Source organism: Suillus subalutaceus, assembly GCF_016647625.1.
Source record: "Suillus subalutaceus strain FC151 chromosome Unknown DFJ58scaffold_219, whole genome shotgun sequence".
Lineage (NCBI taxonomy): Eukaryota > Fungi > Basidiomycota > Agaricomycetes > Boletales > Suillaceae > Suillus > Suillus subalutaceus.
Genome location: NW_024540468.1, coordinates 1 through 23,193, shown reverse-complemented (window position 1 = coordinate 23,193; position 23,193 = coordinate 1). Strand labels below are relative to the sequence as shown.

Sequence of the window (23,193 nt, the reverse complement as noted above, 5' to 3'; positions counted from 1 at the left end):
GCTGCAGCAGTACTTGGTGACTTTCTTGAATACATCTAACTCGCTTTCTCCTTCTTAACTGCTTTCCCCTTCATTTTACGCAAAAACTGCTCGCACCAAACTATCCTGGACTTTGGATTTACGGCCGCGGATTTGCGGTAGACATATGATGAGCTCCTCCCTCTCGATCCGTAGTCTCAGGTCCGGTGAGTTCGTCAGTTTCTTGGCCTTGGATTCAGTAATTTATGAACGGTAGATACCACAGAACCCCTTCACCAACTCAAACTGCTGTCGGCGCTTCGGAGTGGTAAGAAACCACCTCTCTCTTCTCCCACCTCATAGCAAACCCTCCTCTCCAGGCGATCCTGCTCTCATACATCCATTTCTCGCTGAAATCGGCAAGGAAAGACGAAAGTCTGTTGATGGAGACATTAACACTGGAGCTGCTGCCCTCCACCTTGCTATTCGCTGCGCTTCCGGTAGGTCATTGATTTTGCTTGCTACTCCCACCTTCCCTCACCCGCACCCAAAGTCGATACTGTACAGCTACTCCTATGTCACAGAGCCATATCACCCAATGGTGTGCACCCACCAGGCTCTGGGACCACCCCTCTGCATCTTGCAGCATTCCTCGGTCGTGCAGACATCGTAGGTGTATTGCTCGACCAGGCTGGTATTGACGACACCCTCCGTGATAACAACGGAAAAACATGCAAGGATGTGGCAAAGGTAAAAGAAGTTATCCAAATATTACAAGGTGCGTATTCCCTCTCTGTTTTTGTGCCCTCTTCACCAACGCCACCCCTAGATTCGCGTTCCTTTTTGAATGCCTCATACAGGTCCCTTCTACGCTCGTATATTTTATCCCCCATGGATGCATCCCCGAATACTGCATTGGTGACTCTACTGGAATCACCACGGGCACGTGGAGTGGATTTGTCGTACTTGGATGATGCATCTGGTACTTCTCTGCTACATGAGGCAGCCAGGCGCAAAAACCTGCGCCTCGTTGAACTAGCCGTACGGGCGGGGGCGAGCGTTTTCGTGCGAGACCGCAGGGGGAAAATGGCGTACGAGGGCACGGGAAAAGATGATCACGTACGGGTATTCTTGCGACAATGTACGTTCTCCTTACGCGCTCCCTTACCCACTGTACTCAAAACAACGACAGTCGCAAACCACGATGCGTCTCTCATCGAGGTCCCGTCTTCGGAACCTCCGGTCATGAAAGGTTATCTCAATAAATACACCAATGTTGCTAAGGGCTATAATACTAGGTGGTTTGTTCTAAAAGATGGTGTATTTACATGTTCGTCATCTTTCGCCCCCTTTTGTTTAATTACGGCGCTCAACCTCCTACAGATTACCGGCATCAAGAAGACGAAGATATAGCTAGCCGCGGTGCCATCGCCATGAAAACTGCAATCCTCAAACTCTCGCCTGGCGGCGACAAGACGCGGTTTGAGATCCATTCGACCCCATCTCGAGGACATGCCACTGGGCAAAAATGGTACATGCGTGCTAACCATCACGTTGAGGCCGCCGGGTGGACGCAGGCGCTTGGGAAGAGCATAGAATGGGCGCGGCGCGATGAGCAATTGCTGCGCAAGAGCGGGGAGAGCGATCTGAACGCTTTGAAGCCCAAGAGTGTTCGCTCGAGCTTCCAGTCGGCGATGTCAATGCGGCGAATGGATGTGGGTACCCGCCGCGGGGGGTCACAAAGCTCCTTTATAGGCATAGCAGATGAGAGCATGGAGGATGGGCCACCTCCTGAGACGAGCAAGGCAGCTAAAAGCCGTTCTACCTCGGACAATGAAGAGCACAATGATAATTCTTCGGCCTCGGTCCTCACACAGTCGCCTCCTCACAATGGGACTTTCGACCTACAAGGAAACTCGGCCGCAGCACAGATGGAACTCACCGCCCAGCTTCTGTCTAACCTCGCACTGCCGCCAGATGCAGCGCCCAGGACGCAAGAACTCCGTACGGCGCTCAAGGAATCGTTCGCGATCGTACAAACGATGATAGACGAGTATGTCCAGATGGCCAAGGACCGTGAGGAGTGGTGGAAATCTCAACTACAGCGTGAGCGTGAGAGACAGACTGTATGGGAAGAGAGCTTACAAACTGTCGTACGAGAAGGCGAGGTACTAGAACGAGAGCTGCGAATACGGTCTCGGAAACGAGGTAGCAGATTCTTCGATGTCGGTATAAACGATATAGGCGGCGGCACCCTCCGGCAGCGCCCTATGACCATGGCGCTTGTATCACCTGTGCTTGAAGAACCCTATATCTCGCCCCCGGTGCGCCCTGCACCAATCACCATCGACGTCTCCCCGCCTGGTGAAGTCGACGGCCTGTCCACGTCGACTGTGCCATCGTCACCCGCAAGTGCGGGGGTCACGCCGACTGCACAGTGTATGCCGCGGCACGATCAGGAGGATGAAGACGCCATCGACACGGACGAGGAAGATGAGTTCTTCGATGCCATCGAGGCCAATGCCCTCCCCAATCTCGTCGTCAGTCAACTGCTGTCGAGCCCGATGCACGCGGTACCTGCGTTGTCCTTCATGAACGGCGAACATTTTGCAGGTTATAAAAATTTGAGGGCGCGGTTACCTATCGGGTCGGATAACAGGCCCAGCACGAGTCTGTGGTCTGTGTTGAAGCATAGTATTGGAAAGGATTTGACGAGGATTAGTTTCCCCGTCATGTTTAACGAGCCGACAAGTATGTTGCAGCGGATGGTGAGTTTTCTTTGGCTAATGGTGTGCACGCCGTCTTATTTTGAGTGAAGGCAGAGGACATGGAGTTCTCGGAGTGTCGTAAGTGTCTCATTTATGTGATCGCTGGTCGTAGTAACCCATCGGTTGATAGTCGATATCGCTGCTCGCGAGCGGGACCCGCACCGGCGGTTAGCATTTGTGGCCGCATTCGCAATGTCAAATTATTCATCGACCATCGGCCGTATAGCTAAACCATTTAATCCGATGCTCGTAGGTACCCTTCATGCCTTTCTTGTAGGCAAATGCTCAATCCGTTCAGAGCGAAACATTCGAATACGTCAGACTCGACAAGGAGTATCGCTACATATCTGAACAAGTCAGCCATCATCCCCCTATCTCCGCTTGTTGGGCAGAATCGCCGTATTGGCATTATTATGGAGAGGTTTGATACGTCATTATGTCGCATGATTTGTCTGCTGACCTGTTCACACCAGGTCGACGCACAAAATAAATTTATGGGGAAATCATTCGAAATTCGTCCTACTGGCGTTGCGCATGCTGAACTTCTTCTTCCTGAAGAATGGGCGCCCGACTACCCTAAGTGTACTGCTGCTGGCATCCAGGGCAAGGTTGTCGAGCACTTCTCGTGGAAGAAAGTCACTACCAACGTCTCCGGGTTCATCTTAGGCTCTCCCACTATCGATCACTATGGAGACATGATTGTAAGTGAAGTCTTTCTTCCTCTTCATGCTTCAAAACTGAAACCACATTGCGACAGGTAACGAATCATCGCACTGGCGACCAGTGTGTGCTGACGTTCAAGCCGAGAGGATGGCGGGGTAAAGACGCATACGAGATCTCTGGTGTCGTGCGAGACGCGGACGGAGAAGTAACACACGAGGTGGCTGGACGGTGGAACAGCCAGCTCATATGTCGCGCCGTCGGCACAGGCAGCGGGTTCCTACACCCTGACGCTACTGTAAGCGGACCCTCTTCGCCAAACTACGCCGCAGAGTACATTCTCCTCTGGCGTAACTCCGAAAAGCCTACCACACCTTTCAACCTCACGCCGTTCGCCATCACGCTGAATGACTGCCCCGACAAAACGCTAAGGCCATACTTGTGCCCGACAGACTGCCGGCTGCGACCTGATCAACGGGCGTTTGAGATGGGGAAGTATGAGTTTGCGAATGGGTTGAAGATGCAACAAGAGGAGCGGCAGCGGGCCACGCGGCGTGCAAGGGAGGAGGGGCGCGCGCCGCCGCATCGACCCAGGTGGTTTAGGGCGGAGACGGATGGGGATACTGGGGAGAGGGTGTGGGCGCCGTCGAGGGCTGGGGATAGGTTAGAGTATTGGATGGAGAGAGAGAGGGTGTGGGAGAAGGGGGGTAGACAGCCTTGGAAGAATGTAGAACCTATTTTTATAGAGGACGCTGTTTAGTTAACGCGAATGATTCATCGATGAAGTAGGATTTGTATTTAGCTGTCGGGCTTTTGTAAACCTGGCAATGAGAAAGAAACAACTATTGTTATCAATATAATTACAGCCTGATGTTGACTCGGGGACGATGGTCCGTCTCGAATGTTGTGGATCCCTCCGAGGAACTTGGAAGAACAACCTGAACCTGAGTGTGTTGTGCCGCAGTCTGCGGTAAGGGCTTGGCAATATTCCCTTATTTAGTAATCCAACTCCAGTCTGATTAAGGTGTGGAGTAGACTCAGTTTATCTCATACTATGGCCATGTGCGTGAAACAGCCTGAGCCGCTGAGCGGGACTATCCAATACATTCACTACATGGAAATCCAGGACCAATGCAGATATTGAAATTTGTCGATTCCCTTCGAGGTTCTTGGTGGTTGGATGAACCTTACTGAGCTATGACTAGATTATTGACAATTTCCTCTAGCATTGTCGTACGTACATTTCCTCACTACAATCTCACCACTGACCACCCCATCATGAAGCGTTCCACCCCGCGAGTCACAAGTTTTACCAACTCTGTTTCTACCTTTACACTGCCCTTCTCGAATACCTCTCCATCCCACAAAGATGTCCAACTTTTGGGAGAATGAGCAAACAACCGATGCTCAGGGCCCAACACAGTAGCTGCCATGCCTTTTTCGGGACTTCCAATATGAAAACCGCAAATAACAGAACCTGGCTGCGCAGATAACAGACCCGCGAGAGCCCTGGCAAGATGCAATTGTTTGTCCTCAGTAAAGAGATGGAAAAACCTAGCAACATTGATTGCACTTATGCGGCCGTGCAGGGGATTGAGGGATTTCAACGAGGACAAATCAATAGCCAGGGCTGAAGAGACGTCGTTCGGTCGCGCAGCTATCGAAAGAAATGCAGGATCGAAAACATCTCCGGGAAGGAGGCATGCCGCGTAAGAAGTTGGTGTCGTTCTGAAAAGTTCGTGGCTAAGTTCGAGGAATTCTGTGTACGCATGCATCGTTAACAAGAATGACTCATTCACAGATGAAATGAATTACCGTTGTTGATATCAGATGCAATGATATTTTTCGCAGGAAAACCATCCGCCGCAGCCTTTCTGGCGTCAACACCGACTAAAATGGAGTCAAGCTTACCCAACAAAGAAGATCATGATTCGACGTACAACAACAGCCGAGGTCGAGTAACACGGCATCGGAGCGCTCGCGACCAAGCTTGAGGATGTGTTCATATACAGGGTAACTCGATATGTTAATGCTGAGCACGGTGCTCCTTGTTATTGTTGACTCGGATGCCATAGATCTATAGCTCACGTACCGAAGAAAGTAAAATTCGTGAATACAAGGATATGGTACAATCTTTTAACAGCAGACGGTTATTCAACTTATGATGAGGTCCTCTGCAAGTAACCCACCTTGTATGCTTTCGCCTGCACCTCCAGGATATGCCTTTTCAAGTCTTCGTCGTCGTCGATACCGATTTGCGCCTTGAAGAACGCAGCTTCTTCGGAAGACAATCTGTAAAGGTCAGGGTCTAGTGTTGGCATTGGTGCGGTCTGAAATGTTACATCTCCCAACACCGTTGTAGAGTCATTGTGTATAGCAGTACCCTCCATCATGATGGGATGTAATTTTTGCTCCCGCAGCAGTCTCCATCCTTTTCAAGGGAGTGTGTGGTGACCTGTTACCACCGTTGTCGTGGACCGTGGTGCAAACAAGGTACGCGCAAAAACCGCCTACAAGACCTCTGCCACTGTCGCAAATATACGTTTACAAGCATTATGTCAAGGGTATATAACAACGAAAGAACAGACAAAGCGGGCCTTCTCTTCCACTTAACGACACTCGAGAATGTGCTTGTTCAACACACTTCTCGCATGCGCCTTGGCAATATATCTACCAAAGTTATTTACCACGTGAAATATGAAAATTGACTGCAAGTCTTTGTTGATACCCTTGTTCTTGTGATTCGGCTGCGTTGCCAAGTGAAAGCCATCTCCAGATGCCCTTACAACACCAACAGTCACGTGGGCAATCCGGTCTTACTGAGATCTGACTCGGGTCTCTTACATACCACTATCTTGCCCATTTGTATCACGCTCTGAAATCCACGTTAACGTCTGATTCGTTCAGTATTTCTCGCCATTACCCTGGTGGGTTTCCAGTTGGATGAACATTACTAAGCTACGAACAGATTGACAATCTCCTCTAGCATCGTTATACATGCACTTCCTAGTACTACAATCTCACCACTGACCACCCCATCGTGAAGAATTCCACCCCGCGAATCACATGTTTTACCAACTCCGTTTCTACCTTTACACTGCCCTTCTCGAATACCTCTCCATCCCACAAAGATGTCCAACTTTTGGGAGAATGAACGAACAACCGATGCTCAGGGCCCCATACAGTGGCTGCCATGCCTTTTTCGAGACTTCCGACCTGAGAACCGCAAATAACGGAACCTGGCTGCGCAGATAACAGACCCGCGAGAGCCCTGGCAAGATGCAATTGTTTGTCCTCAGTGAAGATATGGAAAAGGCTTGTAGCATTGATTGCGCTTATGCGGCCGTGAAGGGGATTGAGGGATTTCAACGAGGACAAATCAATAGCCAGGGCTGAACAGATGTCGTTCGGTCGCGCAGCTATCGAAAGAAATGCAGGATCGAAAACATCTCCAGGAAGGAGGCATCCCGGGTAAGAAGTTGGTGTCGTTCTGAAAAGTTCGTGGCTAAGCTCGAGGAATTCTGTGTACGCAGCATCGTTAACAAGATTGACTCATTCACAGATGAAATGAATTACCGTTTTTGATATCAGATGCAATGATATTTTTCGCAGGAAAACCATCCGCCGCAGCCTTTCTGGCGTCAACACCGACTGAAATGAAGTCAAGCTTACCGAACAAAGAAGATCATGATTTGACGTACAACAACAGCCAAGGTCGAGTAACACGGCATCCGAGCGTTCGCGACCAAGTTTGAGGATGTGCTCATACACAGGGTACCTCGACATGTTCATGCTGAGCATGGTCCCCTTGTTATGTGTTGACTCGGATACATAGATCTATAGCTCACGTACCGAAGAAAGTTATATCTGTGGATACAAGGATATGGTGCAATCTTTTAACAGCAGATGGTTATTCAACTTATGGTGAGGTCTCTGCAATTAACCCACCTTGTATGCTTTGGTCTGCACCTCCAGGATATGCCTCTTCAAGTCTTCATCGTCGTCGATACCGATTTGCGCCTTGAAGAACGCAGCTTCTTCGGAAGACAAACCGTAAAGGCTGGTGTCTACTGTTGGCATTCGTGCGGTCTGAGATGTTACGTCTCCCGACGCCGATGTAGAGTCATTGTGTATAGCAGCACCCTCCATCATAATGGGATGTAATTTATGCTACTGCAGCATTCTGCATCCTTTTCAAGGTGACCGTCTCCCGGTAATAGCATTGAGAAAGTGACCGTTCCCGTAATACGCTAAGTCCTTCCCGGCCGGCCGCCGCATCAGAGAATTCGTGAGTCTTCCCCCGAGGTGTTACTGAGGGTGCTTTACGTTGATCGCCATGGTTTTCCAACGTTATATTCCAATATAACAAAAACGTTTTCTATATATGTTAAGTGTTGAGTACCCTGTTATGACTCCGAGCTTGCTCGGTTGCCAGACTTGCCTCGAATAACATCAATGAACACCGAACCTGCACCGAACCATTCCGTACTTCACAAAGGACCTGGAAGACTACAATAAACAAAAACCTTTCTCGGCTCAAGTGCTACCCCAGCAACATCTCGCAGCTCCATATATTTCGCATATATGGCGGCTCACCAGTCTTCTCGATGCGCCACTAAAACTATTCAGTACTAGTGCTATCAACCGCGTGGTGTTGCTGTCGAGTTACAGCTATCTTCATATCGATAGGCCAGAATCTAGAAAATTCACTTAGCCGCTTTTATTTATTATTGGAGCGACACCAAACAAAGGCGCTTCATGCGGCTAGCTACTTTTGTAAGTCATCATTACTTGGGGAGTACTACTACAACGACTGGCGACCGTCATCATCATGTACGGAAATTGTCGACATATATATACGTTTAGCCTCATCTGATGACAAGCATGACTTACCTTTGACAACATTGTAGTGTCTTGCACGGTGAGGGCTTCGTTACTTGACCATGAAGGTCACCTACGTACTAGTAGCATAGTACCACCATCACCTTGTGCGGCTGGTGGCAGATCAGTGCGTGCGGGCCGTGATTCCAAGGTCTCATCATAGCATTTGTACCGCCCCGCAAAGCCCCACAAGGTTGATGACTTACCGTAAAAAGTAGCTAGCATGAGCCGCTCAGCGCCTCTGTTTGGTGTAAACTCGATGTGAACTCGGCTCGCTTCGAAAATGACCAAATTAGTTAATCTACCAGGGAGATATGAATTTCTTGCCAATCTAAGATTGGCCAGGTGGCGTGGGAACTACTATGTATGGTAAATAATTAAAATTTTAGTGTTGCTGACTGCCTCGGGAATGCATGGTCATACCTTGACTTGGAATTGTATTTGTTACACCAAGTAGCTCTTAGATTCTAAGCTAGTTCGAGGTATATTTGGCCACTGTCCAAAAGTACTAGGCGGCGCGCGCACCATATGGGCGTTCAAGCAAGCTGGTAGCGAGTTAGTCACTAGCGAGAAGATCATCTTTGCTTGGCACTAGTACTTACGTAGAACACAAACCTTCACATGCTTCATAGTATATAATGCTCGGGTCTCCAAAATAGTTTTCCCTACCCCCGTACTGTTTGAGAACCTAGACATCTCGCAATGGCACCCGTCGCAGTCGTCCCTAACACAAACACTGAATTCGTTACAAACCTTAAGACCTCTGTTGTCTCTCAACAACCCAATACTCTTCATGATGTCATCGCTCAAGCTGTCGACCGCTATCCGTTCCACGAGCTTGGTTTCATAACCTCCTCGGCACATGACTCCTCCATTCAGACGAAGACCTTCAGCACGTTCAACCAACATGTTCGCAATCTTGCATGTGCCATGCAAGAATGGGGCAAACCTACAGGCTCAGTCGTTGTCGTGTACCTGACGGAGCACGAAGACAATATGACTACTGTATGGGCATGTCTGCTGGCTGGTTACGTGCCCTGCTTACAGCCCGCACTTAGTGCGCAACAAGCGCACAAGGAGGGCCATGTCACCCACATCAAGAACTTGTTTGGGTCTGCTACTTGGTTGACCAGCGAACTAGGGGCTGAGCAGATCAGCACCATTTCTGGTCTGGATGTTCATCTGCTCTCCGAATTAAAGAGGTCAGCGGAGAAATTTACTGTTACAGCAGACTGGGTTGCATACGAGGCTAAGCCTGACGAGGAGGCGATCTTGTTCCTGACCTCAGGGTCAACTGGATTCTCGAAGGTGGTCGTACACACGCACCGTACGATCCTTGCTGCATGTCGTGCCAAGGGCCAAAGCTACGGCCTGACTTCCAAATCTCGAGTCTTGAACTGTAAGACGCATGTGGTTTAAACTTTAGTCTTTCATTGATCGCCGTGACATTCAGGGGTCGGATTTGATCACGTCGCGGGATCGTTAGAAATGCACATCACACCTCTGTTATATGGTGCTTCGCAACTTCACGTGCACGCATCTGCTATCCTTGCTGATCCCCTTCGGCTACTCCGTCTGATCGATGAAAAGGTATGCCAAAACCCAACCCTAGCTTAGTGTATCTCTCACTATCATTCTATTTTTAGTCCATCGAATTGGCATTCGCCCCGAATTTCCTGCTCTCCAAGCTGACTCGTGATCTGGAGAAGCGCACCGACCTCTTTGGCTGCTTCGATCTATCCTCAATCAAGCGGATCAACAGTGGAGGTGAAGCTGTTGTTTCCAAGACCGCGAAAGCGTTCGCTGCCATGATGAAAAAGTTTAGCAAAAACTCCTCGTCCTTTGTGATATCTGCTGGATTTGGAATGACAGAAACTTGGTAAGGCTGATTGTGCCACATGGTTGCAGATACCTGACTTTTTTTTCAGCGCCGGATGCATTTACAACCCTGTGGATGTCCTCGCAAGCGAGCCTGCTCACGAGTTCCTTGATCTCGGACGTCCCATCAATGGTTGCGAGATGCGCATCGTTGATCCCGTAGATGGCGTCACCCTGCGCCCCGACGGGGAGATTGGGGAGCTGCAGGTTCGCGGAACGATGGTCCTTCGTACGCTACTACAACAGTATCGAGGACACGTCCTCCAGCTTTGTTGAAGGCGGCTGGTTCCGCACCGGCGATGTTGGTATCATTGAGAATGGTGTCATGCGCCTTCGCGGTCGTATCAAGGATACCCTCATCGTCCATGGTGTCTCATATAGTATCACTGAGCTTGAAACGTACCTGCAAACCGCTGACGGGGTCATGCATTCGTTCCTCGCTGCTGGCCAGGATACCGAAGGTTTCATTATTTTCTACTCGCCAACTTTCGACCTTGATGGAGCAGATGCCTCTACCAAGCTCTTCGCCACGCACCGGGCCTTGCGGGATATCTCTGTGAAGATGATCACCCTGCCACCTCAGATCATCATACCTATCCCTGTGAACCAGATGGAGAAGACCACTCTCGGTAAGCTGTCTCGTGCGCGTCTGATCAGCCTCTTCACGCAGGGCCAGCTTGCGAAGCACATCGACCGCTCCGAGGAGCTTCTCAGTGAGGCACGCGACGCTACATTCGTCGCCCCGTCCACTGAGACGGAGAAGGTGCTTGCCAAAATATATGCTGGCATCTTCAACCTCGCGGAAAGCGAGATGTCGGCAAGCCACAACCTCTTCGAACTCGGCGGCACTTCTATTGATGTCATTAGGTCAGCATATCTGTCCCACCCTAAAATAACACTTACTAAAACATTATCTCCAGGCTCAAGCGTGAGGGAGAAGCACATTTCGGCCTGCCTGAAATCCCCGCTATCCAAATCCTCAAGTACCCCGTCATTTCGAGCCTCGCCAACTATGTCAACGCCCTGCTATCCAAGGACAGCCAGACTGAGGAGTACGACCCCATCGTTCCCCTCCAGCTGACGGGAAACAAAACGCCAATATTCTTCGTTCACCCTGGTGTTGGAGAGGTTCTTATTTTCGTCAACCTCGCCAGATACTTCCAGAACGAGCGTCCCTTTTACGCTCTCCGCGCTCGTGGTTTTGTGCGCGGCCACCCCTTCTTCACCTCCATGGACGAGATGGTGTCATGCTATGCTGCAGCAGTCAAGAGAACCCAGGCGACGGGACCATACGCCATTGCGGGCTACAGTTACGGCGGTGTTGTTGCGTTTGAGGTTGCCAAGCGGATCGAGGCCATGGGTGACGAAGTCAAGTTCGTCGGTCTCATCAACATCCCTCCTCATATCGCCGACCGAATGCACGAGATTGACTGGACAGGCGGTATGCTCAACTTGTCGTACTTCCTCGGTCTCGTGTCGAAGCATGATGCTAATGATCTCGCGCCTGTTCTGAGACAGATGACGAGGAAGGAGCAGGTCGAGGTGGTGTGGAAACTGTCTCCTCCTGAACGTCTCATTGAGCTCCAACTGACGGCTGAGAAGCTCGACCACTGGGTGGACGTCGCCGGGTCCCTGATTGAGTGCGGAAAAGACTACAACCCATCAGGCGCAGTTTGTATGTCGTTCCTTTTCTGACTTCATTATCGCTTGCTCAAATGCCGGGTCCCTTCAGCTGCAGTCGACGTTTTCTATGCTATTCCTCTTCGTGGCAGCAAATCAGACTGGCTCAACAACCAGCTCAAGCTATGGTCTGGCTTCAGTCGCGGCGAGCCGTCATATACCGACGTGCCTGGGCAACACTACACGCTCATGGACTCGGATCACGCCCCCCAGTTCCAGAAGATCTTCCGCAGTCGTCTCGAGGCTCGTGGGTTGTAAAAATTCTTATACAGTGCAAAACGGGAAAACCCGACCTCTGCTACCACACCAACGAGTTTGCAGCACCCTGTTATAACTCCGAGCTAGCTTAATTGCCTCTGACAAAAAGTCCGAACACCCTCACGGCATTCATAGAGTTCAAGACCCCAAAGTACTCCCGACATATTGGCCTCAAGGTATCGTCTGGTATATGCCTCTACCCCCATGGTTAGCATTTATTCCTTTTGCCTCCCATCCTCCGTCCAGCAGCAGCAAGCTCCACCAACATCTATCATGCTATCATCTCAACGAGTTCGAAAAATATCTATGCTCCCCTCCCCGCCTTCACCGAACTCCTCCTGCCGTCTGCGGCATGCGTCATTGCTATACACGAAATATATATATATCTGCTTATGTAACTATTATACATTCAGACTAAGTATGTGGATGTCGTTCAGGACCAGTGATGCTCACGAACCGAGGAGTGATGCATGTGTGACCTGTTAGCATTCCGAAATAGATCAGCTCTCTATGTTTCAGAAACCATGTTAGCATTCGACTGACGTTATTTAGTAAAGGTTGGACCCCGCAAACTGTTGGAGAAAGGTACGAATATTTTTTTATGTATTGTCGTCTTCATTGTCCTACTCGTCGAGCTCGCGGTCTTTGCAAACAGCATCTTCTGCCTTTTTTCCAACCCTTGTGCCCATGAATACTGCCACTTCTTTGCATGCTGCCAATTCCGCGCCCGCTCCTTCAACATGTAGCCTAGCTATGCCGTCGCCGCCAGTTATTTTTTCGCAACAGCGCATCACGACCGGGCGGCACGGCCGCGTCAAGATCTAGCGCTCTCCTTCGCCCTCGTCGTCGACATCTCCTCCCTCGTTGTCTCTCCCCACCAGTTATTACCCCTACCTGGCAGCAGGCTCCTTCGTATTTTTTCTTCGGTGATTTCCACTGCATCCTGGATTTTTTCCTCCTCACCTATCTTGCAATCCCACCTCGTGCATACTACTATTACTCACCACCAGTTCGTGCACACCCCATCTCGTGCAGTCACACAAATGTAACGGAAAGTCACGGTATCTCTGCCCTCTGCGAGTAAGTGCAGTATACTGACAGGAAATACTATTACCTGTGATTCGATGACGACAACGACGAATAGACACATTGCGGACGACTGCTGAACTTGAAGTGCCGCAATAACCTTCGAAGTACGGGAGAAGACGCGCTTTTGACGACCGAGCGCCGCAGAGCATTGATATTCGCGCGTCGCGCGTCACTGAGCATTGGCACTCGTGATCGTGATTTCACTCATACCTACCGTGCCACATCGAGAAGTATCACTTGTCAAGGTATGCATCTTTACTCACGCCATTCAATTTTTAACAGTTATTTAGCCCTATCGCAGTGCCGCCATGTCACGCAAAATTCAGCGGCACGGTTCCCAACATTACACCACACATCGTGATGCACTGCAGCAACCAGCGCCTCGGATAACCATATCATTCACGCCAACGCCATCCTACACGCTTGTTAATGCTCTTCGATCAGATATGAGAGGAGTACCGGAGCTGTGTCTGTGGCCGCAGCATACTATACAGTGATACACAATCATATCACTGCACTCGTGACTAGCGAGTTTGACGGCTCACTCGTTCCACTCCACCTTGCCGATTTTCCCGTCTCACAGTTCAGTACTCTCGATGGCGCGCTGTGTGGATGATAGCCTAGGCGCCACCTAAACCTCAGTTTACTCAACCTACAACAAGACATTCTGACCCATTTTACGGCCATGAGCAGGCTTCGTGGCTGTATGCGCTTCATTACCCTTGTCCAGAGTACCCCCCCTTCCTCTAACTCATAACGCTCCCCCATTTTATCGCATGTGCACTTCATCGCACTAAATTCCATTCTTCCGTAACTCCGGCTGCTCTCGTCCTGCTCTAGAACTCAAGGCGCGCATTATTTTACGGTAGACGGACACGCGCACTTGTAGAAAACTATCCATCATATAATTGTATTCATTGATGTGCTGCATGCTAGGATACAAATAATACAACATCCTAACGAAGTGTGACTGCCACGTCAGCAACAAGAGTAACGAAGGAGAGACACTCAGGACGAGACAAAGACGGTAACGGGGGTGCGGGCAGCGGTGAGTTGAGGATTATATGCTGCTCAGTGATGGCTACAACATTAACTTGGAGCGAAGATGTTAAGCAGAGTCTGGGAACCGAGAACGGTCCGAATGATAATATGGTACCTAGACACCGATTATCTTATTCGTTTCCTCTGTTTTGAGGCTCAGCTACTCATTTGTACCGTGCTACATAGTCAGCGATAGCAGCCGAACACCTCAACCTGTCGAGTCTGCCGTCCCCTAATACGAGTCTGAAACTTTTCGGTTCTCTGGAATAACGCCTCACATCAGGGAAGATCAAGTCATCGACTCATGTGTGTTTGTCAGCAGGTCTCCCTGAAGAGCCAGTCTGTGGAACTGCGCACTCGTGGTTCGTACCTCACTGGGTGGCTCGACTCCAGAGTAAATATCAGGTGAGGTGTATGTTTGCAGGTGGGCGCAGCTTGACAAAGGCGTCTGGTCTGGCTCTGTACCTTCGCACAAGCCTTTCGAACTTGAAGCTTGAAGTCTCAGAACATGAGTGGCCTTAGAGTTAGCGTAATTTGTGGGACAATCCGCATGGGAGACAGGAAGTCATATGTTATCGATACCAAGAACATCCATCTAATGGGCAGGAAAAAGTTGACATTATTCTGGGATCCAAAAATCTCTGTTGTTACAACAACCCTTGTGCGTCAAGCGTACACTCAATAACGGAAGCGTGAGCTCGCAGCGCGTAAACGTTCGTGATGCAGAGCCCGCACCCTTTAACAAGGTTCTCCCACTCGCGCTGTTTAATCTTCAGTGACAGATAGGTCAGACCTTGCTCGGCACGTACCAAAGACCTCTCGCAACCATTCATCAAGGACAGCATGTGCACTGAGTACGCGTTGACTAGTTTGGATGCTGAACCAAAGTGCGATGGAACACAATAGTCGGGGTGTTTGTCATCGCCGTCCATTAGGAATGATTTGACACTCGTTGTAGCAGTCGAATCTACGTTCGGGATAGTTACCATGTCGATGATGAGTATTTTGGACTGTGAAACATGTCAGATATAGCACATTGATATGTTGATCCGACTATTTGCCTTGGGGCCCAGTGCGCGAGCTACAGTTGCTCAATATCGCCGCCTGAGGCAAAGTCAGTTGTGCCACTTAGGTAGAATGTGCGCCACAGACCGCTTCTTCGTCAGGCCAATCATGCCTTTGGTACATAGGACTGGTGTGAACAAAATCAGCGCTGAGGGGACCAGCACTTACAATATATGACGCAAGATGAAACTATACTCGTTTCCGATTCTTGGTTGAGACTGGAAAAGATCGTAGGATTCCACCTTAAGTGTACCGCTTTCTATATCACGAGGGCGGCGTTCTTTCATAATCGAACTTGTCAGTGCGACAACATTCTCCATGTCTTGCACGATGGCTTGGAAGGAAGGATGTCTGCCATGATTGAGAATTCAGGGATGTTAAGAATATAATATATGTAACTTACGCGTCTAGGATGGCCGAAACTAGACCACCCTCTCCCCCTCCACAATCAACGATGATGGGTGTTTCCAGTTGTTCCCATGGGTAGTCTGCTACAATACTCGGCGTAGACATGTCACCAAGGACCTGGAACGGTAAAATTCGGTAAGTGCTGTGTAACTCTCACTGACATACTGACTTGGAGATGATCCGCCAGTGGAATCAGGGCCTGTGGATTTTGCATGACCCAGGAAAATCGTTGCAAGGGAGTCTTGAACGCGATCTGGAAAGCAGTCTGCGCTGGAGAACGCGAGAGTTTCCAATCCGATTCCGTTACCCAACGTGGCATGGCTGCGACTACTGACATAAACCCAGGCGTACTGCTTGGCTTAGTTTCTTGGTGGGCGCTCATAAGGTGAAAACATACGAAAGGTTCAGTCTCCGACCTGCGTGACCTTTGACGAAAGTGCGCGAGCATCTGTTCAAAGCAAATGAGGAATCACGGGTCTCCCGCACCCAACCGTTGGCTGCACAGCAGCGGAGAATGGGAACGAGCTTTTGAGAATCCAGTCCAAATGTTGAGGCCAATTCAGTGGCTGGGATACCTTCGGAGGGATTTGACAAGTCAGACAGGTAGTCGATGATACTGGTCTTGATGAGGGTATCGATAGAGGCAGCGCTATACGTTGAGAACTTTTCATCCATGCGTTTATCCAAGGGTGGCTGGATAAGGTTCTTTAGTTCTCCCTAGAAAAGGTGCTCAGACGAATAAAAGGCAAGGCCCGGTAATAACCAACCAGGCACGCTAGAGGATGATCCATGAAGGTTAGGCGTCGGTGAGTGTAAAGCATAGCGGCTTACCTAGAGAAAGGCGGCGAGCATTGAATAACGCCGCGCTGGGGAGGTAAGCCGTTGGGTCATCCAACGGGTGTTGTACTGAGCTGTGTTGATTCAGGGGAGGAAGTTGAGAGTTGTCCATCTCCTTGCGGAGGGTGTCAAGTGCGAAGTTCAAACATGCTTGGAGACGATCAAGCTCTGCGTGGGCCATGGTACCGGTGCTGGTTGTGGGCGAGAAATAACACTATGTTATCATCCTTTATATATATGTATATATATTAATTTCTGTGCATTTGGGGTATTATTGCAGCGCTCGCCTTGGCTACAAGTAATTAGTCCCAGGTAGTTGTTGGTAGCAAGCTTCTGATGGGGAAGGCTGGTGAGAAACCTACTGTGTCTATTGATGCTGGCACTAGTACTTCTTCTGTCCCAGAAGGTAGTTCAGGACCTCGAAGTTGTTGACTCTAACTCGATATATCATGAGTTAAAAGGTAATGAAGAAGTAGGGGCGGACGAGTTTGAACATGGTAACCTATTATCATTCGGATCTTCTCGGTCCTTCGAGCGACTTCAAACCCTGAGCGAAAAAAGTCCGGACACCTTCACGTCATTCACAATGAAAAGATCCCATGGACTCGGAGGGCAACAGCAGGATAATGGAAAGGTGGGGAAGGGTCTTGGTTGGGTGTGTTGGTGTGTAGCGGGAGGTGGGTAGGGCACAGGTGGTCGCGTCAATGGCAGTGCCCCGCACCATAGCTGCAGAACTAATTTGGTCATTTTCGAAGCGAGCCGAGTTCATATCGAGTTTAACTCGCCTTGACAGCAACACTACGCGGCTGATAGCACTAGTACTGAATAGTTTGAGTGGTGCATCGAGAAGACTGGTTAGCCGTCAGCATCATTTGAATTCCAAGTCAAGGTATGACGTACAAATCCCATATGTAGACGCATTCCCGAGGCAGTCACCCATCAACACTAAATTTACCATATATAGTAGTTCCCATGCCACCTGGAGATCGGCAAGAAATTCATTTCTCCCTCCCTGGTAGATTAACATTTTCGAAGCGAGCCGAGTTCACATCGAGTTTAACTCGCCTCGACAGCAACACCACGCAGTTGATAGCATTAGTACTGAATAGTTTTAGTGACGCATCGAGAAGACTGGTGAGCCGCCATATATGCGAGATATATGGAGCTGCGGAATGTTGCTGGGGTAGCACTTGAGCCGAGAAAGGTTCAGGTCCTTTGTGAAGTACGGAATGTACTAGTAGGTGGTTGGTTGTTCATACGTAATACTTACTATCATCCAGTTTCCTACCAGGCTGGGACCGTACAAAAACCACGTGGAGGAAGATAGCACCTTAGGCGGGATTTTTTACCCATGTCCTCCATGCTTGATATGTTCCCCGTGTGGCACTGGCAGACTGGGGTAGTCATCCTCGGTCTACTAGGCGTTATTGTCTACTCCTACCGCTCTCGCACATTTAGTTCCCGTATGCTATCCTTACCCCCTGGGCCATCAGACTCTCCTATTGGGTATTAGTACGTGTCGTGGTCATACGATGAATGTTATATATTGATGCATGACAACAGTCCACCCAGGAAGATTGCTCAGTGGATAGACGAATATGGACCAGTCATTTCTTTGCAGGATGGAAAAAATGTACTAGTCATTGTCGGGCGTTACCAGGTATGACATCTTGTAGGACATTACCACTCAGGCATGAGTCACATCTCTGACAGGAAGCGATTGACATCATGGAGAAGCAGGGTGCATTCCTCGTAGACCGGCCTCGTTCGGGTGCTAGCGGTGACATCTTTGGGAAAGGAATGCGATTCGCCCAAATTCGCTCTGGCGAGAGGCTCCGCAAATTTCGCAAGTAGGCAACACATTATTTGATTTAAAACCCGACTCTCACCAGCCCGATCACATCAGATCTTCGCATTCGCACCTCCAAGTGAGGTCTGCCCAGACTTACGAACCGGTACAGGTCGCGCATGCACGTGATATTATTCTGGACATACTGCACAAGCCCGAGTTGCACCAGCAGCATATCAAGCGGTTCGTCCGTCCCCTATTCTCACATTTTGGCTGGTGACATCCGCGCATAGTTTCGCAACATCTGTAATGCTGCATATCGTATATGGGAAAACAACCCCTACTTTGCTTAATGACCCGTATCTACTACAGCTGCAAAAGATGATCCCAAGGGTTCAGAGTACAATGGTGCCAGGTGCATACCTCGTTGACAAGTACCCCATCCTCAAATATGTCCCTGGTTATGGGCGAAATTTAAAAGAGTGGAGCGAGGAAGAATACAACATGTTATTCGGCCAGCTAAATCGGGTTAAAAGTCAAATGGTACAGACTCGTCTTCTATACTAGTGTAGTCGTTGCATCGACCTCGTCATGAACAACAGGACAAGCACATCGCCCCTCATTCAGTTGTGAAGGATCTCCTTCTACACGCGGAGGAGAACCAGCTGTCTGAGACAGAGATAGCATATCTTTCTGGATCCCTCGTCGGAGCAGGCTCGGATACGGTAAGCCAAGAAACCGATATTGATTCAGATCAGGCAAAACTAACTTGTGGAATCTTAGACTGCTGTCGCGATTTCAACAGTTTTAATGGCTGCTGCGCGTTTTCCACATTTACAGGCTCATGTACATGAGGAGCTAGAAGCCATCATTGGCCGAGAGACTAGTATGCAAGCTAAACCACCTTAGTTCAAAACCGACTGACCTTGTACTACAGCTCCCACATTTGAGGACTGGTCACAGCTTGTTCAGGTTCAAGCCTTCATTTTGGAAGCCTTTCGATGGAGGCCTGTCAACCCAATAGGTGAGCCAATCAACTACATTCAAGGTCATTTGATTAATCGGCGTTCCAGGTTTACCCCACCGCGCAACGAAAGATATCATTTGGGTATGTCGCACACAATCACAGATCAAATCTGAGTCTATCATCACAGAACGGCATGTGCATCCCTGCTGGCGCCACTGTCTTCGGAAATCATTGGTTGGTGCACGCCAGATTTGATTTACAATTTCTTACTTTGTGGTTCAGGAGCATCGCGCGTGACCCCTCTGTCTATCACGATCCAGAAATATTCAATCCACAACGATGGATCGGTTTAGATGGAGAAATCAGAGAGGACATGAAGCTGTTCACTTTTGGTTTTGGAAGACGGTAGATATCAATTCTTTATTTCACTGGGTTTCCGCTGAACATATTTCAGTGCATGCCCCGGGTTACATGTTGCTGACCGGTGAGTCGACAATATGGCCTGATGAGTTTTGTTTCAATGCATCCGCCACTTTCAGAACAGTGTACATCGCTGTCGCTCTTATCCTCTGGTCCTTCACACTGGCAGAAGATCCTAGCAATCCTATTGACGACACTACCTTCACCCCTGGCATAGTATCACACCAGAAGCCATTCAGCCTGACCTTCAAACCTCGCATGGATGAAGCATCGTTGAGAAACATTTTCTGTTCCACCGCCGTATAGGAGGTGTCAGTACGTGGTTGTCGAAGGTACAACGATGGATTTCTAGGTCTGCTTTACATGTATTCTCTTCGTCCTTATTCTACTATTACCTTTCTTGGTATCCGTAATGAACAGTTAAGCCTGCCGATATTCCCTTGAGTTCTGTAAGCTGGGCTTACTCATCGGACTCGTTGATTGGACACCGCGCGTTGTTTGCTGCTGTTTGTTCGAGCTCCTATATATACCAAGCTCGTATCGCATGTATTAGTGGTATTCAAAGTTAAAACCGATACGGAACAGACAACGCTTGGAAACTTGGACGACACCATTAAAACTCCGAATTATAACTCCGTCTGGCTTACACATCACTGTACTGCGCTGATAAGATCAGCCCACTACTTATGCCTCGCATATCGCTTCGAAAACAACAACTACGAGCCCTAAAAAATGCACATGATGACCTTGTATTAGCCCGCTATGTAGAGCTTGTGCAGCACGCACTTGATGAGCTCCTTGAAGAACCAGACTCCGAAGATGACAGTTACAGTACTTCCTCTAATGACAGCAGTGGATCCGAATCCATTGGCATGTCAGTTTGTTCAGAGTCATCGGATGAATCTTTGGACTCCCTGATGACTGGTATCACCATAACAAGCGCCTATTCACTCGCATCCTCCCAGTTCTCATTGGATGTGCCACAGATGGCCAGTCGAGCGTTTACGGAGTTTATAGATGCTGTTTGTGCTTTGCACGACGAAGTAGAGATCAGCCGTGTCCTTAATGCAAGACCCAAACTTAGCCATGCCCCACAACTGCACCTGCTGCCGGAATGGGGGATGCATGCCCCCGACAAATTCTGCCGAAAGCTTCGTGTGTGCCCTGCTGTTTTCGACAAGCTCGTCGAACGTATCCAACCACACGCAATTTTCTACAACAACTCTAACAACCCACAGCTTCCTATCCCCATTCAACTCGCGGTTTTTCTCAATGGCATAGGCCACTATGGAAATGCTGCTACGACGCAGGATTTGGCCGAATGGGCAGGGGTATCCGTCGGAACTGTGTATAACTGCTTCAAAAGAGTTATGATCGCACTTTTGAAGCACCATGACGACGCGATCCACTTCGATCCGCTTGATCGAGAAGATCAAGAGGAACGGAAAAGAGCGCAGCAGTGGGTTGAGGGGAAGACATGCCGGGAATGGCGTGGTGGCTTCCTCTGCGTCGATGGCACCCCATTCAACTTATTTCGGAAGCCTGGGTGGCACGGTGAGGGGTTTTTTGACAAAAATTCAAACTACTCTCTCACTGCTCAGGTACGTTAATTTTCCCTTTCATTGGATGAGCTCATGCTTTCAAAAGGTTGTCATTCTTCCACACAATCTCCGTATTGTCGACTATGTAATTGGCGTACCTGGTAGTCTTCATGACTCTAATGTTTTTGGGCGAACCAGGGTCGCACGCACCCCAAACAATTTTTTCGGCGCGAACCAGTGGCTATGGGCTGATTCCGCATATGCTTCGCAAGTATGGTGTGTCACACCATTCAAACGACCACCTGGAGGGGCGTTGACGAGGGATCAGAGAACGTTCAACTATCACCTTTCCAAAGTAAGTGTGGATGGATGGCTTCGGAATGTCGCTTACATACTTGTAGGTCCGTGTTCGGTCTGAGCACTTTTTCGGTTCAATCAAGGGCAGATTCCAGAGCCTACGAGAGCTTCGGTTTCCGATCCAAGGCAAGAAAGAGCTGGATTATTCCAACATGTGGATCCGCTGCTGTCTAATCTTGCATAACTTGATTGTTGAGATTGAGGAGACTCTTGGCATCGCAAGTACCGGTGACGATTTTTTACGAGGAAACTGACTGGGCAGAGGATGGATCTGAATGTCGAGGAGGAGGAGGAGGAGGGAGAGGAGGGGCAGGGCGACGAGACTATATCGGGACAGCGGGACAAGAATTTCGGAATGCTTTAATGGCGCGTTTGCTTCTCAAGCTTCAGTAGATGTAGCAGCGGAATTGTGTATCAAATGCTTATATCAAAACACTGGCAGTACTCGAACAACAGCAAATTTATCAACGAAAAAAACAACAAAGATAGCACAAAGTAACAAACCAAGAGGCAACACGCGAAGATGACAACACAAGACTCAATTTTGACCCAGGTTCCGTCCATTGCAATACACCGAATCCTTGCCTCCTCTTCTTCTTGACGTGCACGGGCGAGCTCAAGCTCTAGCTTTGCATGCTCCAGTTGGTGACCCATGAGCTCGCGTTTGTGCAGGTGGTCTTGCTCAGCAAGACGCATAGCATGTTCTCGTTCATTGTGAGCATTGCGTACTTTAAGTTCCCTAGCCCACATGTCACTCTCAAGCTTCAATCGCTTGTAGCGATCATGCTCGACACGACCATCGCGCTTTTCGCCAACTTGCTGGATCAGCGCCTGCGCTGTTTCAGAGAGCCGCTCGCAGCAGCAGCAGTGGAAGCTTGATCGTTGTTGGCACGTTTGCGTGATGGAGGACGAGATGAAGGTGACTTGAGATGATTGAGGTGATGCGCTACGAGTAGATCCTCCAGATAGCTTCATGATTTGTGATGCCGGACGTCCTCGAGCAGGACTTCCTTTACGCGAATCAACCCGCAAAACCCCTCATTGCATTGCTGGCGCTGACATCAGAATCGGAGTCATGTGGAGTGGCGTTGTGGCTGGAGGTTGGTTTTTTGAAGCTGGAAAAAAAAAAGGATATTGGCCGTCGGACTGGTCTTCATTTAGAGGCTCCGGAGAGTTGAGCGACACCGCATTTTTGGTCAGAATAATGTGTTGATATAGGTGTGATTGGTGGGCGGAAGCCGCGGGGGGTAAGGAAGTGTATGAGCCTGTAGAGGTAGATCCACGAAAAAAAACTGGGGGTTGATGATGAACGGGAGGACGCCGGTGCGTGTTGCAGGTGGAAAAACTGATCTTGTTCCATCAGGATATCGTCATCTGCTTGTCCTGCAGCATCTTCATCAGTGGCATCTATGGGGTCTCGACGGATGTCGACATTTGCGCTGACAACATCCATGTCAACAATTTCCCCGTCCTCAATATCGGCATCCTCTTGTGGCTCATTTTCATTGGCAGGGAGTTGTGCGTCCTCACGGTCAGGCACATGGAAGTGTTGTAGCGCAGCAGATTCATAGTTTTGTCCAGGATCAGCGGTTGAGA

At 49.4% G+C, this 23,193-nt stretch overlaps 7 protein-coding genes across 7 annotated transcripts; 3 read left to right on the top strand and 4 right to left on the bottom strand.

Moving 5' to 3' along the window:
• Positions 1-148: 148 nt before the first annotated feature.
• On the top strand, positions 149-4,146 carry DFJ58DRAFT_735550 (Oxysterol-binding protein-domain-containing protein; the record flags this gene model as incomplete). The annotated part of the gene is made up of 11 exons (XM_041386655.1): positions 149-185; positions 236-286; positions 339-458; positions 512-1,099; positions 1,151-1,288; positions 1,342-2,726; positions 2,777-2,804; positions 2,857-2,975; positions 3,025-3,147; positions 3,200-3,427; positions 3,484-4,146. 11 exons carry the CDS (start codon positions 149-151, stop codon positions 4,144-4,146), a joined length of 3,480 nt encoding a protein of 1,159 aa, XP_041236487.1.
• Positions 4,147-4,475: 329 nt separating this feature from the next.
• DFJ58DRAFT_908610 (uncharacterized protein) lies at positions 4,476-5,910 on the bottom strand. The gene is made up of 4 exons (XM_041395117.1): positions 5,576-5,910; positions 5,327-5,519; positions 5,202-5,276; positions 4,476-5,145 (listed from the first exon to the last, which is right to left on the bottom strand). The coding sequence occupies exons 1-4, from the start codon at positions 5,777-5,779 to the stop codon at positions 4,637-4,639; spliced, it is 981 nt and encodes a 326-aa protein (XP_041236486.1). The 5' UTR covers positions 5,780-5,910; the 3' UTR covers positions 4,476-4,636.
• Positions 5,911-6,398: 488 nt separating this feature from the next.
• On the bottom strand, positions 6,399-7,466 carry DFJ58DRAFT_719276 (uncharacterized protein; the record flags this gene model as incomplete). The annotated part of the gene is made up of 5 exons (XM_041384594.1): positions 6,399-6,907; positions 6,963-7,037; positions 7,088-7,179; positions 7,239-7,279; positions 7,335-7,466. The coding sequence occupies 5 exons, from the start codon at positions 7,464-7,466 to the stop codon at positions 6,399-6,401; spliced, it is 849 nt and encodes a 282-aa protein (XP_041236485.1).
• A 1,503-nt stretch (positions 7,467-8,969) lies between these two features.
• Positions 8,970-12,083, top strand: DFJ58DRAFT_867612 (atromentin synthetase; the record flags this gene model as incomplete). Its single annotated transcript, XM_041394215.1, has 7 exons — positions 8,970-9,666; positions 9,721-9,857; positions 9,914-10,146; positions 10,196-10,352; positions 10,399-11,012; positions 11,066-11,820; positions 11,878-12,083. The coding sequence occupies 7 exons, from the start codon at positions 8,970-8,972 to the stop codon at positions 12,081-12,083; spliced, it is 2,799 nt and encodes a 932-aa protein (XP_041236484.1).
• A 2,735-nt stretch (positions 12,084-14,818) lies between these two features.
• DFJ58DRAFT_750082 (O-methyltransferase-domain-containing protein) lies at positions 14,819-17,086 on the bottom strand. Its single transcript, XM_041387718.1, has 10 exons — positions 16,811-17,086; positions 16,518-16,750; positions 16,454-16,461; positions 16,084-16,403; positions 15,856-16,036; positions 15,682-15,803; positions 15,447-15,629; positions 15,366-15,390; positions 15,023-15,223; positions 14,819-14,974 (listed from the first exon to the last, which is right to left on the bottom strand). Exons 2-10 carry the CDS (start codon positions 16,702-16,704, stop codon positions 14,861-14,863), a joined length of 1,341 nt encoding a protein of 446 aa, XP_041236483.1. The 5' UTR covers positions 16,705-16,750; positions 16,811-17,086; the 3' UTR covers positions 14,819-14,860.
• Positions 17,087-17,535: 449 nt separating this feature from the next.
• Positions 17,536-20,005, top strand: DFJ58DRAFT_750081 (cytochrome P450; the record flags this gene model as incomplete). The annotated part of the gene is made up of 13 exons (XM_041387717.1): positions 17,536-18,035; positions 18,087-18,183; positions 18,237-18,373; positions 18,430-18,555; positions 18,606-18,855; positions 18,915-19,037; positions 19,096-19,198; positions 19,250-19,336; positions 19,386-19,420; positions 19,467-19,513; positions 19,562-19,684; positions 19,734-19,763; positions 19,819-20,005. Exons 1-13 carry the CDS (start codon positions 17,875-17,877, stop codon positions 20,003-20,005), a joined length of 1,506 nt encoding a protein of 501 aa, XP_041236482.1. The 5' UTR covers positions 17,536-17,874.
• Positions 20,006-22,011: 2,006 nt separating this feature from the next.
• Positions 22,012-22,572, bottom strand: DFJ58DRAFT_735543 (uncharacterized protein; the record flags this gene model as incomplete). Its single annotated transcript, XM_041386654.1, has 2 exons — positions 22,012-22,032; positions 22,102-22,572. The coding sequence occupies 2 exons, from the start codon at positions 22,570-22,572 to the stop codon at positions 22,012-22,014; spliced, it is 492 nt and encodes a 163-aa protein (XP_041236481.1).
• Positions 22,573-23,193: the final 621 nt, after the last annotated feature.